Source organism: Genypterus blacodes, unplaced genomic scaffold (assembly GCF_046128005.1).
Source record: "Genypterus blacodes isolate CSIRO-AG114 ecotype Tasmania unplaced genomic scaffold, CSIRO-AGI_Gbla_v1 ptg000039l_1, whole genome shotgun sequence".
Classification (NCBI taxonomy): Eukaryota; Metazoa; Chordata; class Actinopteri; order Ophidiiformes; family Ophidiidae; genus Genypterus; species Genypterus blacodes.
In genome coordinates, this window is record NW_027466852.1 from 769,439 (window position 1) to 784,500 (window position 15,062).

At 41.1% G+C, this 15,062-nt stretch overlaps 1 protein-coding gene across 1 annotated transcript; it reads left to right on the forward strand.

Moving 5' to 3' along the window:
- Positions 1 to 327: 327 nt before the first annotated feature.
- Positions 328 to 15,062, forward strand: LOC142996914 (prominin-1-A-like). Its single transcript, XM_076148039.1, has 21 exons — positions 328 to 568; positions 5,823 to 5,890; positions 6,501 to 6,527; positions 6,688 to 6,893; positions 7,419 to 7,539; positions 7,627 to 7,690; positions 7,774 to 7,863; positions 8,481 to 8,647; positions 8,751 to 8,825; positions 8,928 to 8,991; positions 9,279 to 9,438; positions 9,653 to 9,805; positions 10,305 to 10,428; positions 10,830 to 10,910; positions 11,089 to 11,223; positions 11,385 to 11,444; positions 12,045 to 12,143; positions 12,449 to 12,529; positions 13,524 to 13,592; positions 13,877 to 13,966; positions 14,943 to 15,062. Exons 1-21 carry the CDS (start codon positions 328 to 330, stop codon positions 15,060 to 15,062), a joined length of 2,295 nt encoding a protein of 764 aa, XP_076004154.1.

Sequence of the window (15,062 nt, forward strand, 5' to 3'; positions counted from 1 at the left end):
TGGAATGCGCGCCGGGTTTGTTCTGCCACGAACTGTGGAGATTAGCGGTTGTTTGACTCGAGTGCTTACCGAGGAAACACGATAGCCGGGAAAGTTACGTTGTTTTCTTCCCCTGCCAGACCGCGGAGAAGAGACGTACAGGTGCGCTCTCACGTCACCGAATCTCCCCTCCTATCCACGGCATTCCCCATCCCACCCCACCCCCCACCCCCCGGCTCAGAACTGCGCTATTGACCCATTGTCTCTGTCAAAACAGGACTCTTCTTCTTCTTCTTCTTCTTCTTCTTCTTCTTTCTATTTCTTTCTACTTTTGCTTTTTTCTGAGCCATGTTGTGGACAAGTTGGCTCGTCTTGTTGCTCTGCTGGGGGGGCACGAGCGGCGGGAAGTCGCCCGAAGTAAACCGACCACAAACACCTTACCCTCCACGTGCGGTGCCGATGGAATTTGGTTTTGTCCCGGCGACGGTCTATGACACTCACGCCTACTACGAACCAGGAGCCATGGGGGTCCTCTTCCACATGGTCCATGCGTTTCTGTACGTGGTTCAGCCCAACCCCGTCCCTAAAGGTGAGAGTAGCCCTTAGACTTTTCCTCTCATTGTTTTATTTTAGACAAACTTAGGCTTATTTGCTACCTGTCAATGTAAATAGTTGTGTGTGTGTGCGTGTACGCGTGCATGTGACCAGTAGGCCCCCTAGTTTACATCATAAATCAAAACACCAAAATCCAAAACCTCTTAGTTCATACAGAAAGAGGGGATTTGCACTGATTTACTGATTTACTGACATGTCAACATGTCTTTCGGAGCCTGCGAGTAAACAGGGAGTACATGCAAACCTGCAGAAAGGCTCACTGAGCCACAATGATTTGCATTTTAAAGTGAAATGGCAATTGTAAAGGCTTGTCATACAGTGCCAGAGTCCAAGGTGACAGCCTGGGGTAGCTTCTTTTGTGTGGACTGTCAAAGAAAGAAAATTTGCTCTTCGATTTACAATGGAAATATAAAAGAGCACTTTGGAATATTTATGCGTCAGGTTGTGACCTCAGTACTCTAAGGTTTGTTGTGAGATACAGGGTTTAAACATTTTGGCATTCAATCTCGCCAAATCTCTTACAGCTTTTGATTTTTCTTTTTTATATTTTGTTTAAAAAAGACAAAAAAGTCAACAAGAACACAAAGCATCATTCACTGACTTCATTTATGTGGTACCGTCAACCGAAATGCCCGATAGATTATTCATATCAGGTATTTCAATCGTTCTTTTCTATTGACTGCAGACTGATGAGTTGTTTCAGTACTAGAATGCTTCCTGCACTGGCTGTTTATTAGTTGCTGAGTTACAACTATGCGTGGTCACAATGGAGGGTGAAAATAGGATTTTGAGGTTTTAAGTTGCTGCCATTTTGGTGTGCAGGGTTTGGCCTGGTGGGTAATCAATTAGCAGATCAGCGATTAGAGGAGGCTTTCTCAGTCACAGCGTAAGACCTTAAGCCACTGGACCATATGCTGCTACTGCCAGGGACTTTCCAGTTTGATACACAGTCACACACGCATAGGCAGACCACCTGGTTGTAACATGCACGCACACGCACAAGCACAAGCGCACACGCGCGCACACACACACACACACACACACGTAGAGCTGCAGCTGGTTGTTTCCATCACTGATTTCTTTTTGCTGAATATTTTCATTGAAGAAAGAACTTGGCATGACAGTGACCATGCGTTGTGAAACATTTTGGAGATTTTGCAGAACAAATATGAGAACAAGGATGTAATACACATGTGAAAAGGGAAACAAAAAACACTGGCATCAAAGCACAGCCAGTTCTGGTGACATGACAGGCCAATACATCCCTGGAGTTTCAGATTTTTTTGGATGATATCATAGGTGCGGTCTTTTTAGGATGACATCAATCCATGGCTCCGGAAATTACATGTCATGATCATAACACCACCTCGGCAAAATTTCCAACCCCAAACCCCAGAAGCCACACAAGCGTAGATTCACACACCCCATCCTGGCCCACTAATAACCCAACAAAATGGTTTATTAAGTGTTAAAAAAACAACCCAGCCATTAATCTGACACAACGTTCAGATTTGTAAAGGAAGATAAGATTGGCGGCCATTAGTGCTAGAACGTATCAGTGTGTCCCCTCCTTGTGTATTTAATTTTCTCAATCTTAAGAAATGTTGCTTAACCATTGTAAGACAGAGAGAGGGAGCAAGTTCAGCAACTATACGAAATCCACCATTTTTAACAGCAATAACATTAGCGTGTAAAAAATGTGTTATTTTATTGATCAAAATGGCAAAGCCTTTAGATTTGAGTTTGAAGTTGGAGTGGTAGACCCGGACGATCCAGGAAGGCTGTAGCCTATGATGCTCTTTGAGCTTAAGGTGAGAATGTTATGGCTGAGTTAAGCCGTTTCAGATGAGAGAAAACCTAAGATCTCTTAATAGGATTGCCCATACCATGAATGTTTCAACTTAGGAAGCAAACAGGTATGCCAGATCCAATGCTGGAATTCAGAGGCAGAACACATTTATGTGCAAGTGAAGAAATAGAATACCTAGCAAAGGCCAGGATAAAAAAGACCATTGCCACCTAGAAATGATTTGTGTACACTGTCAGTAATAGTGACAGATGCCCAGAAGAAGCAAATCGTAATATTTGAGAATGTAGAATCAGCAGCATTTATAACTGAATAATGGCAAACGTCTGAGATTATTGTCCACATTGTTTTGTGTTGATTGATCTATTGAAGACCACATACACCCACACAGGTTTTCAGTTATTCTAGTGATTGCACTGATTTCATGTTCAAATTGTGTGGAACTAGGTGAGGAGTTTGCTGCTCACCAAACTTATTATACATAAGAGAATCATACAGAAGTAGTGGCCTAACAGGTGACTTAAGTTTTGACTGACAGATGTCATTCAAGCACAGCATGTAAGCACACAGCCAGTCCTCAGAGGAGTACTAGGCATCGTAAAATCAGCAAATTCCAGTGTGGAAGGCGTTTGAAAATCACGCATGCTGTTACTTTTACCAGGTTATTCACAATGTAGCAACAGAATGAACCAGAGGTTTAGTAAAACACCTTTTTGAGACATTTAACGTCATGTTTCCAACTTTCTGTCACCCTTGTGCATGTCAATAGTAATGGACAATATAGCCAATGGTAAAGCTGAGAGTAATCCGTTATGAGTACGGTTGTGTGGCCTGCTTTCATGTTTTATGTTATTATATTCGTCCATTCATTCATTTATCTGCAGTATGTTACTTTAAAGGCAGTAATGTGTGTCTCGTGTTTGATGCACAATTGGTTACCTCGGTTACAGTAAAGGGGAGATTGATTTCAGAAATGTAGTTTTTGATGTACCAATCGAAAGCACCTAATTAGTAGAACAGTGAATAGTGAACAGCTTTAATAGAGTCCTGTAGAGTTTAGATCCTAAAAACCAGAACCATTGTTAGTCCATTCAGAGGCACTGTGTTTAGTGTCTTTACAGGAGTTGTGATAAAAAGTGTGAAGAAACACAATTAAGGTGATTCAACTAATAAAACAATGAAATATGGAAAAATGTCACATCGTAAAGCTCAGCACAAACTTCATTCAAACATATTTCACAAAGAAATGTGTAAACAAAGGCAGTTCTGTTACACTAAACTACTTTTTTCTACCTGCAGAACCAAGTAGAAAATAGCTCACACTTTTTATAAATACTTTTGTGGTGTCTATTATTATCATGTAACTCTGTAACACTTTTGCAACCTCGTGTCCGCATGGTTGTCGCACATTGTTACGGACAAATGAACCCGTTTCTATGAGATGAGATTAATAGACAGATTTCATCTAAAAACCAAAGCTTTAGCAGTGGAAGTATGTAAAACATTGTTTAAACATTTCTATATATTTTTCTTAATTTCTCAATATAAAAAATGTGTGTGTTACTAAGCAAGGATGACATAAACACGGACATAGATTTAGAGATCAAGTGCAACAGAAGGACTGTAGGGAGACTGAAGAAAGGCAAATAGCTGATTGGCCATGAATGAACTTTGTATTGGTGTCAGTCAGTGAGTGGCGTCTGGGGGCCAAACCTCATTGATCTGCTTGGGTCAGATAGGTAGAGGATGTGAAGTTCAGTCAGAGGTCATCAGTTTCATCCTCCTGACTGACGGCTGTGCTCTTCATCCTGACTCGCTCTAGTCTTTGTAGAATGTTGGAATGCTGTACACGTGATGAATGGTTAGTTTAGAGTGTGTGTACGCAGTGTGTGTACGCAGATACACACACACACACAGGGTAGATTAGAGGATTAACAGTCATAGGGCTAATGATAACACTACACGACTACCACCAGTACACTGTCACACACACACACAGACACACACGCGCGATGAATTAGTCCTGATATTACTGTTTTATTTTGTTTTGACTTTGATTTGGTTGGAAAATCCGATCACACTACGAGACATGTTGGAGATAAGTTTAAAACCGCGACTGTCTTTGGCTCTCAGAGTGTTTACTCCAGCGCACTTTGACCTCCCAATAGGTTATGTAAGAGAAATTCATTTGACTGAATCTTGAGAAAAAACACAAATACAATGACTCCCACCTTGGCTCCCACCTTGCTTGTTTTTTGTCATACAAAGCCTATAATGTCCAATTCAGCAGAGATGGAGGTTGTGTAAGGCTGCGTTCACACTCCCGCTAATCTCCCCCGTGCAGGTCACAGCGTAGGATTGGGCGCTAACCTATATTTACACAGGGCTGTAAGAAGGTTGTAGGATATATCCCATTTGTAGTCTTACAGGCCCAGCAGAAGTTTCAGTGAAAGGTGAACGATCACGACAGCTGGAAGGTTCAAGGGAGTACGATGTCTCAGAAGGTGAAGTGCAACCACTGGATCTGAGTATCGACATTTCAAACGTTTGTCTGAAAAGCTTTTTCAGTTCTAGCCAATGTGGTGAAACACACAGGTTGCCATGTGGCGGACGCACTGCAAAATATGTCTTCAATGTAAATATTTGCGTTGAAACCTCCTACACGTGTCCTCACTGCCAGGGACGCCCTCAACCAACATTTTGCAAGGACAGAGCATGAAAACAAGATGTGACATTTTGCACAGGGATTTTGCTGTATGTATGTAAGCAAGCTACTCTTTACATGCCTTGCTCCATGTTTAGCGGTCTTGAATCATCCTTCCAGGGTTATTATCCTGCTGGTTTAGCCTCTGTGCTCCCTTTCGTTTGGTGGTACCCACCGTCTATACTGGGTCACTGAACTAAGCTGTCTAAGCTTAACTACCCGGGGTGTGTAATGCTAACTAAGCAGCTGAGCAGCAACAGGTGGCATAGAGGCACAACTTGGATGTGCTCATATGCTGCATCTGGATTATTAACAGACCACAAAAGAGAAATACAGATTTTGACAAATGTTCACTTCCATCAATGTAGATTTCCACCACGTTTGGGTGAACTATAGATAAAGTAGACTGATTAATCCATGAGCTACGGCACATGCAGCTTGTTTGCCAATCATAGCAAAATGGTGAGAAATAGACCGTATTGAAAAAAACGGACTTTTCCAGCTTGATCTAGCCATGAAGAATTTTTCAGAATCAATAATCTGGATGGTTCCAAAGTCATAGTAATGTCTTTTCTCCTATATTGTTTTATCTTAATGTCAATTCTTCAATGATTGATTCAATGATTGTCTTGTCTATAAACATGTGATTGGATGATAAATAATTGTTATAAAGGAAACTGCTGTATTAACTGATTACCATCCAATTCTATCTTTCAGATCTTATTGTTCAAGTCATTAAGCAGAACATGACAGACGTCAAACAATTGAAGAAGGACTGGAGAAAGGTAGGTTTGCTGTCAGTTGAAAATCATAAACGCATGATTATCTGAGTGTAGACTGGTACATCTACATTATTTGTTTGTTTTCATTTTAAGGCTGTTGTCTTAAAAAGTACATTTACAGAATTCACTTTTTATGTACGACGGACGAGCTGAATAAACTAAAGGATGGCTAAATGTGGTTTTCAGGCCCAATGTGTGTCTGTGTGAACAGCTGAGCTTCGTTCACAGACATACTTGCAGGTTTTACACATTTCTGATCAGGACAACAAACATTAACAACATTACAGAGCGCTGCTTACTAATCTAGCAGCTTTGGTTGAGTTGTTAACTTTCAGCCTGTGTCAAAGAGTAGATCCCAATCAACGTTAAGCTTTGTACTATTGAAATTTCGATGGGACTTCAGGGATTCCATTGGTTGTTTTTAAAAGTTTGATTATAACACCACTTTTTGTTTGTAGCTGGTAACGTTACCTTCAAGTTCCTCTTTAGAAATTGGAATTCTGCCTTCTCTTAATCTCGTGACTATCACACTAACCCTGTGTGTCTGTGTGTGTACCCACGCCCCTCGTGTTGTCCCTATTTCTGCCATGCGCTCAATGCTGCGGTTTTGCAGCCAGAAAACATCATCCTATGGCTACAGGTGAGCGTGTCATAGCGTTGTGCAGTACTAGATTGTTACCAATGACATGCTGTGCGGGGACTGATACTGAGATTAGATGGCGTGATGAATGCCAAGATGAGGTGATCAGTTTACATGATGTGTCGGTGTTGAAATGATCTCTGGCCCTCTCCTCTTGCAGTGGATGCACTATGAGACCGGCTTCATCATATGTGCTGCCGTCGGGTTTGGGTTCGTCCTCCTGTTACCCATCGTGGGAATGTGTGTCTGTGCGTGTCGATGCTGTGAAAACTGTGGAGGGGAGATGCACCAGAGACAGAGTAATAAAGCTGTGTGCCAAAGGAGTTTCTACACTACCTGCCTCGTTGCCACCACCGTCTTCATCATGTGAGTCTCATTGGCACTGTCTGATCATCTGAGTTCATTATTGTTATTCTTTCAGATCTCAGATCTCTCTCCTTCTCCCTCTCGTCTTTTTCTCTCTTCCTGTATCATCTGGGAGTAATTAACTTTTGGAGAAAGTTGTTGTGCTGTATCATCAAATAATACAAAGAAGAACGATTAACTGCCAATATGGAGTAGATAAAGTTTACTATAAAGTATTAGCATATAATGTGTGTGTAATATGTGTGCCAATGAGCCATCACACACAATACCAGAGCCCTAACACTTGGAATGCAGCCATTATCAGCCACAACATGCACCTGTGTGCACGTTCAGCCTAATGGATCATTAATCCATCCTTGTGCGGGCTTGCTGCCCTCTGCTGGTTAACTGTGGTGCGCTCACTGTATAGCCTTACTTATTCTGTCTGTCTGTCTGTCTGTCTGTCTGTCTGTGTGTGTGTGTGTGTGTGTGTGTGTGTGTGTGTGTGTGTGTCTGTGTGTGTGTGTGTGTGTGTGTGTGTGTCAGTACGGGAATTATCGTCGCCCATGCTGCCAACCAAAACATCACCACCCAAATCAAGAGCACTCGGCGACTCGTCACGAGCAATTTCAGAGACCTGAAGACATTTGCTAACAGCACACCTGGGGTATAAACATGCGTGTACACGTTAAACTAAGATGTTCACGTGTCAGTTTCTCATGCTGCTTTAATGCCTCTGCATTTCCTATTGCAGCAAATTGATTATTTGATAGAACAGTTTGCCGCAGCAAAGGAGAAAGCCGTGTCAGACCTGGACAGTAAGTGGTCATGTTGATGCATATATCTCTCTAGTGGTTTAAATGTCGTTGCCCGCTCATGTGTGTCTCCTGTTTCCTGACAGACATTGTACCTTTGCTGGGTGTTAGGATCCAAAGTCAGATGGAGCGTCAGCTGTTTCCCCCACTGAAGAGCACTTTAGACACGTCAGAGGGTAATAAAACTTCATTTCAATTCATCCTAACTTCTGTTGACCTCCTCTCAACCCAACCCAATGCAGCCCTGTGGTCATTGAGCAAAGCTGATATCACTCAGATTTTCACTCAGTTGCCTCTCCTTTATTGCATAATTAACATCTCTATTTGAAAATTGGGCAAAATTGGTAAATTTAACAAAACAATTGTACTTATTGTGGATTTGTTTACTGTGTTGGCGCATTTGAAGCTCTAATGCTGCTGCTGATTCCTTTTTAAAAATCTCAGAATCCAGGTGCATGTTTGAATGCATGTTTTCACTTACTTGTTTTTCCGCATCTATTTTCCTTTTCTGTCCTCCTCGTGCATTTAAAGTGAATATTGAAAATATGATCCAAGGTAATCATTTAAAGATGATGTGGATTTGCTGTTGCAGTAGTTGTGTCCTGGTATCTGGATCCCCAGTGTAACCTACTGTAAATAGTCATATTGTAGTTTTCCTTGCTTTTGTTGTGATTTTCATCAGTGCTGTCAGTGCCTTTGCCTTCGTTTGTGTAGGTATTTCATTGTTTTATTGTTTGATCAAAGTCAGATCAAAGTGCGTCACTCATTTTCCTTCTTCCGCTCTCTTCTTTAGCCATAATAAGGACCAAGAAAGCCATGAGCACTTCCGTCTTGATCCTGAGGAAGATCGATGCAGCTGAAGCGGAGCTTGCGGCTGAGCTGAACGTAGTAATCAAGAGTCTAAATGCATACAATAATTTGCAAATTCCTAACATTACAAAAGAGTCGAAAAAGGCAGAGGTAAGAACAAAGTTTCCAATTAGAGACTATGACAGTAATTGCCGACATGATGCATGGAGAAACAAAAATCCTGACTGCAATTCCTCACTTACCTCCACATCAGCTCCCAGATTTCACTCCCTTCTTGGAAAGTATTGATAAGCTACCGATTGCGGACATAAGCGTGATGATCAAGAAGGTACGTCTTCAGATTTTGCTCCATTACATCATCCATCGGATAATGTCTTGTTCTTTTTCACACCCTGTCTCCATGGATCTTCTTTTTCTTTTGTACCCCTAGGCCTACTCCTCCTTCGACGAAACACCAACACAGATTAAAGCGCATTCCCAAGCCATTGTCCAAGGTATACAAATGCTTTTATGTTGATTTGTGTTGGTGTGTGTGTGGTTGATCTAAATCAAATCTTAAGGTGTGAGTATTGATTATATTTATACTGCACATGGGATGAGGATGCTTTAAGTTTCATTGTAACACTCTTCTCTCACCTGCAACTTTTGGATGAAACCACAGGTTTACCTCGTAAGTTTTCCTCTGTCGCTTGTCTTTTCTTTTTTTCTTCAACTGTGTATGTAGATATGGAGCAAATGAACAGTGCATTTTTTGTAACTTTCTGTCTGTTTGTATGTTTAGAGGTGAAAGCCAGGCTGGATGATGTTTCAAAGGTCCTCCGTGACGGTGTCAAGGGACTTGCCCTTCAAAGTGCTACAGATAAAGTCTGTACTTCCCTCAATGAAATACAGCATAGTATTGAGTCCCTTTACCCACTGATGGACCAGATTGATTTCTACAGGTGTGTGTGTGTGTGTGTGTGTGTGTGTGTGTGTGTGTGTGTGCGCGTCCGCGTGCGTGTGTGTGTAAAGATGATGGATAGTTTGTTGTTTAGCTTCGCTAAATACATTTCCTCAAGTACAATTTTGGACTTAAGGAAAACTATTATTTATTTTTGCTTAGCTATAACATGGTTTTGTGTGTTTGTGTGTGTGTGTGCTCATCTGCCACTGCAGGTGGATTGGCTGCCTGGCCGTGCTGTGCGCTGTCGTCCTGATCGTGGCCTTCAGCCTCCTGGGTCTGTTGTGTGGAGCCAGTGGATTCAAACCGCAGGCCACGCCCACTAGCCGGGGCTGCATGTCAAACACTGGCGGCAACCTGTTATTGGCGTAGGTTACCAGGATGGCCTCAAACTGTAGGGCTGTCACATGTTTTAGACTCAATTTGGACATTTGGACATGAGTCATACATTTTCTGACTTGAGACTTGACAGGTTAAAAAAAAAAGACAACAGGACTTTGACTTCAGTGTAAATGGACTGGACTATTTCGATGCATTATGGCTGCTTTAGAAATCAAAATGTTTAGGTTTGGGTTTGGGATTATTAGGACTGGAGATTAAATGTGACCTGTAAAGGAATGACTTGGTTCCACGTCTAATAATTTCCAACAGTGGCTAACATTTATTTTGAATGGTGCAACCCATACATCATGTAATCTTTATATATATATATTCTAATACATAGTTTAAATGACTCAACAGAAGTTTACCAGCTGAGTGAAATGTTGATTTTGGTTATTTTGCCTGATGGAATGAAGGAAGCCAATTATATGAAGCCAAAAATGATAATAGACTGACTGGTGCTCTCTCTGTGTTTTTCTGTCCCAGGGGAGTTGGTTTCAGTTTTATGTTTGCCTGGCTGCTGATGGCCATAGTGACCTCGTTGCTTTTCGTTGGAGGTAACGTGGAGAAGCTGCTGTGTGAACCTATGGCTAACCGGCAGATATACAAGGTAGGAAGAACAAACACTCACTCACTTCCTCTCCCTCCCCCTTTACTAACTTTCTGTACTGTCCTATCTGCATTTGATCTGTGAAGGATAATTTTACAGCAGAGATAAGTTACTGGCTCTGTGCTGATGATCATACGTGTGTGTGTGTGTGTGTGTGTGTGTGTGTGTGTGTAAGGTCATAGACGAAGCAGGTATGATTAAACCAATTATTGGCAAGGTCATGCCTTCAAGGGTTGACGTGTCTCTTGGATCGATATACAGGTAAGCTGACATTTGAATGCTGTCAGTAGGTCAAATACTGTACTTGCCTGGATTGAGTAATTAATGGCTAATAACACACATACATTGAGAAGGAGAATGTTGAGTGTGAGACCATGCATGTGTGTGTTTCTTACAGAGAGTGCCACGAAAACAATGGTCTGTATCAAGCCCTGAAGCTGGAAGCCATTTTCGACTTAAACGCTTTCGTCGACATATCTGCGGTGAGCTTCCGATCACATGTCTATGCTAATGGAGATCTGTCTTATTCATGTCGTAATGGTGACTGACCACCTTCCTCTGTGTGTGTGTGTGTGTGTGTGTGTGTGTGTGTGTGTGTGTGTGTGTGTGTGTGTGTGCATGTGTGTGTCTGTGTGTGTGTGTGTATTTGTGTTACAACAGTTCAAAAAGGAAATGGCCAAAGTGTTTGAGAATGTGGCGGTGAATGTGCCGAAGGTTGAAATTCTGGATGCTAAAACCAAAGAATCCTTACAGAACTTTGAAATGAAAATCAGCTTAACTGGGTACCTGCTGCAGGTAATCACTCTCTCTCAACAAGATGATCTAGATGTTCTAGAAGATACAACATATGCTTAGAACCACAACAAATGAAGCTTTGGAAAGAAGAAACTGAAAACAATGCTTTACATTTGAACTAATTATCCTAACCCTTCTTTGTGTGTTTATGTTTGTTTTAGTCAAAGACAGAATTCAAACATACGCTAGAGAAAATCACCAAACACGTAAAGCATTACACGGTGAGTCCGATTGTCCTTATTACAGCCACAGAATGATTGCTGTTAATGAAATCTAAATAAATGTTGTTTATCTTTTCCTTAGATATAAAAAAACATATATCCTTTGTAGAAAATCAAAGAAAGTTATGCTGAGTGATTGAAATGTCTTCACTTCCTCTCACGCTTTCCACTTTTCATATTAAGAAGCTTCTTTTTTAGAGTCTAAAACTATTATATTTTCTAGGTTTTGGATCGACTGGTTAAGTTTCATAAATATTGCGAGGGTTGTTGTAGACTGTGTGAAATACATGCAATACATGAAATCTCTAAAGCCGAGTATCACACCCATTCATGTTTGTTATAGTGTGTATCAGCACGTATACACACACAAGCACACAGACAGCTTCTTTCTGGGAAACTCTTTTAATTTGTGGTCACTGCTGGTCAGAACAAGAAACCCATTCATCCCTGCACACACACACACACACATACACACGTGCACACACACACACACACGCGCACACACATTCATGGTGCTTGCACGATACAGCAACTGTGCAGTAGCACTATTTAACTCAATAATCTGTAACTGCAACAAGCTCTCCCTGTGTGTGTGTACAGGCGGCCGCTCACGTCGATCATCAGACAGACCTGAAGATACTAGTGGGCCAACTGGAGGCCATTCAGTCAGGCACTTTGGAAACGCAGCTTAAACATCTGGTAATTTTGAGTCTTCTCATCACCTCTCGCTCTCTCTCTCTCTCTCTCTCACACACACACACACTCACGCAAACACACAATTTGCAGTACACACATTTGTTCTTGAGCATCCAGTGCTTAGTTTGTTTGGTAAAGGTGTGTGTGTGTTTTTTTAATACAGACAGAAATGACAGGCAGTTTGCAGCTCATACAAGATAATTCAAAGGCCATGGAGGTGAGGACCAACACACTAAGCAATAACACTCCACTACACTGGCATGTTTGTGTTCCTCTACATAATAAGTGAATCTCTCTGTGTGTCTTAGGGCATAATCAACCGGACCCTGACTGCCATCAATTCAGTAGAGGACTTCATTAGTCACAGTACCCCAGAAGTGGTCAAGGAGGTAAAATATTTTCAAACATAATCACAGAAATACAGACCTAACAATAGGTTATAGAGCCATGAAATAGGAAATGATTAAAATGTACACATAAAGCTCATTGTTTCCTCATTATATCTTTAAAGACTTAGTAATAGAAATAAGGCTTTTATTTCAAGGCCCTGCCAGGACTGGAGCTACAAGCTTTCCATTGTGCAATAAGGTATAACATGAGGTAGCATCAATGCAACTTAACATGATCTTCATTTGTATTTACTAGAGTGAATTCAGTATGAAAGAAGGCAAACTGAACAGATGCAAAAACACACATTTCTCCTCCTCAGTTTTATTGACTGTCAATAGCAAATATGGTTGGGTTTGCCTTGACCTGATCAGAAATAACATTATACATAGATGACAGCCGATATCTGCCAGTACAAAAAAGAAAACCTCAATCAAATCCTCATCTTAAGTCGGGGAAAAAAAATCGAAATTAAGAGATAAAGTTAAAAAAAATGAGATAAAATTCAAATTATGCAATCAAAAACTCAAAATATGAGACAAAAGGTTGAAATTATGAGACAAAGTCACAATTAATGACATAATCAGCATTTTTTTTATCAAAGCTAGGAAATTGGTTTCCACACATTTACCTTAAGGTGAGACAATTTGATTTATTGTATGAAACAGGTTACTCAGGTTGTTTTGTTTTTTTTGTTGGCGCATCCAGGAGTTCATTCACCAAGTGTGTAGGCCTTTGAATGGACCCTGATTGAAACAAAAGAATCACCTCTAGTGCAAAAAAGAATGTGAGGGTTAAGCTGTATAAGTTTAGCTATATACTAATGTGTTCACTGTTGCCTTAGAAAGTGTTTCTACCCTGAAAACTCTGTTGCTTAAGTCATCACAAAACATCTTGAGGAGGAAAATCTCCAGTTTGTGCAGACGGCTCACTGATCTACGAGTTCACCTATATGCTACACATCGTCTAACCTTTAAATGTCTTCTTGTTATTTAGGAAACAAAGGTGTACATGGAGGATATAGCAGGTTACTTCCTACAATACATAGACTGGGCTCGTTCCGCTGTGAGTATACTTTCACTTCAGCTCTGCACGCCTATAACTTACAGATTTATCATTTAGGACTTCTCACAGTGAAAAAACAAAAAACCCTCAGTAATGGAATCCAAATGTTTAGACTACAGACTGTAAGAGAATATATGAATTGACCAGGAAACCTATTCCATTGAAAGAATTTGAATTGTAAATATTGGTTGTAATAATGGTCTTTGTAATATATGTGTGTGGTTTTCTCTGTATATGTGTGTGTGTGTGTGTGTGTGTTCATGTGCACGTCCTCCCTTGTACAGCTGGAATTGGAGGTGGCTCCGTGTAAACCCATCAGTAACATTTTGGACAGCATGGAGATAGTAGCCTGCAGCTTCTTACTAGATTCAGTGGTAAGAAATTAGAACGCTGTGCATGTGTGAGTGAGTGAGCGAGTGAGTGAGTGAGTGAGTGAGTGAGTGAGTGAGTGAGTGAGTGAGTGTGTGTGCGTGTGTGTGTGTGTGTGTGTGTGTGTGTGTGTGTGTGTGTGTTTGTGTTTGTGTGTGTGTGTGTGTGTGTGTGTTTGTGTGTGTGTGCGCGCGTTTGACATGTGCCTGGCAGGATGCCGAGGTGCACTGCTCTGTACAGTACATGTGCAGTGTGTGTGCTTTTACTAGAGACAAAGATTCCTTTGAGGGACCTTTGGGTTTTGGGAGCAAGGAAGACGGTGCAGTACGAGAACAGCATGTTCTCCTGCTGCACACACTGTTCACACACTGAGATGGCATAGAGTGTTTTGAGGGAGGGTGGGGAGTTACATACACATAGAATGTTTAGTGTTCTCACCCAGGGCCCTTAGGAGTTATAAAACTGTACGTATATGTATCAACTCTATCATGTATGTGAGTTTAATGGCTGCTCAAACAAGCCACAGACTGTGTACATATCTGCACTTCTATATTTTATGGTGTGTTTTTGCACACTTTATATTATTTGTATAAAATATATACTATATCTTTTTTATATGTTATACTATTAGTATAAAATGTGTACCCGTGTGTGTGTCTTTGTTTGAACCGTAGCAATGAAATCTGAAACCTGCTATCAGGTTTGAGATGAAGACCAGGAACGTAAGCATGTCATACCAAAGTCATGGCTTTGGTATACTTTAACTCTCACAGCTCAGATTAAGGAAAACATGCATGTACATGTGAATGCGTTTGTGCATGTGTGCATGCGTGTGTAAGACATATGCGTTATGTTTCACAAGGTTGTAATTATTGTGCTTATGGTGTGACAATACAATAATTCAGGTTTGTGGGTTTGTGTGTGTGTGTATGTGTGTGTGTGTGCATGCGCCTTTGTGTGTGTGTGTGTGTGTGTTTTTAGAACACATACTGGCTCGGGCTGGGGTTCTCCACTGTGTTTTTGATCCCCAGCATCTTCTTCTCCATGAAACTGTCAAAGTTTTACAGAAGGATGGATACAGAGGACGTACTTGATGAGTGA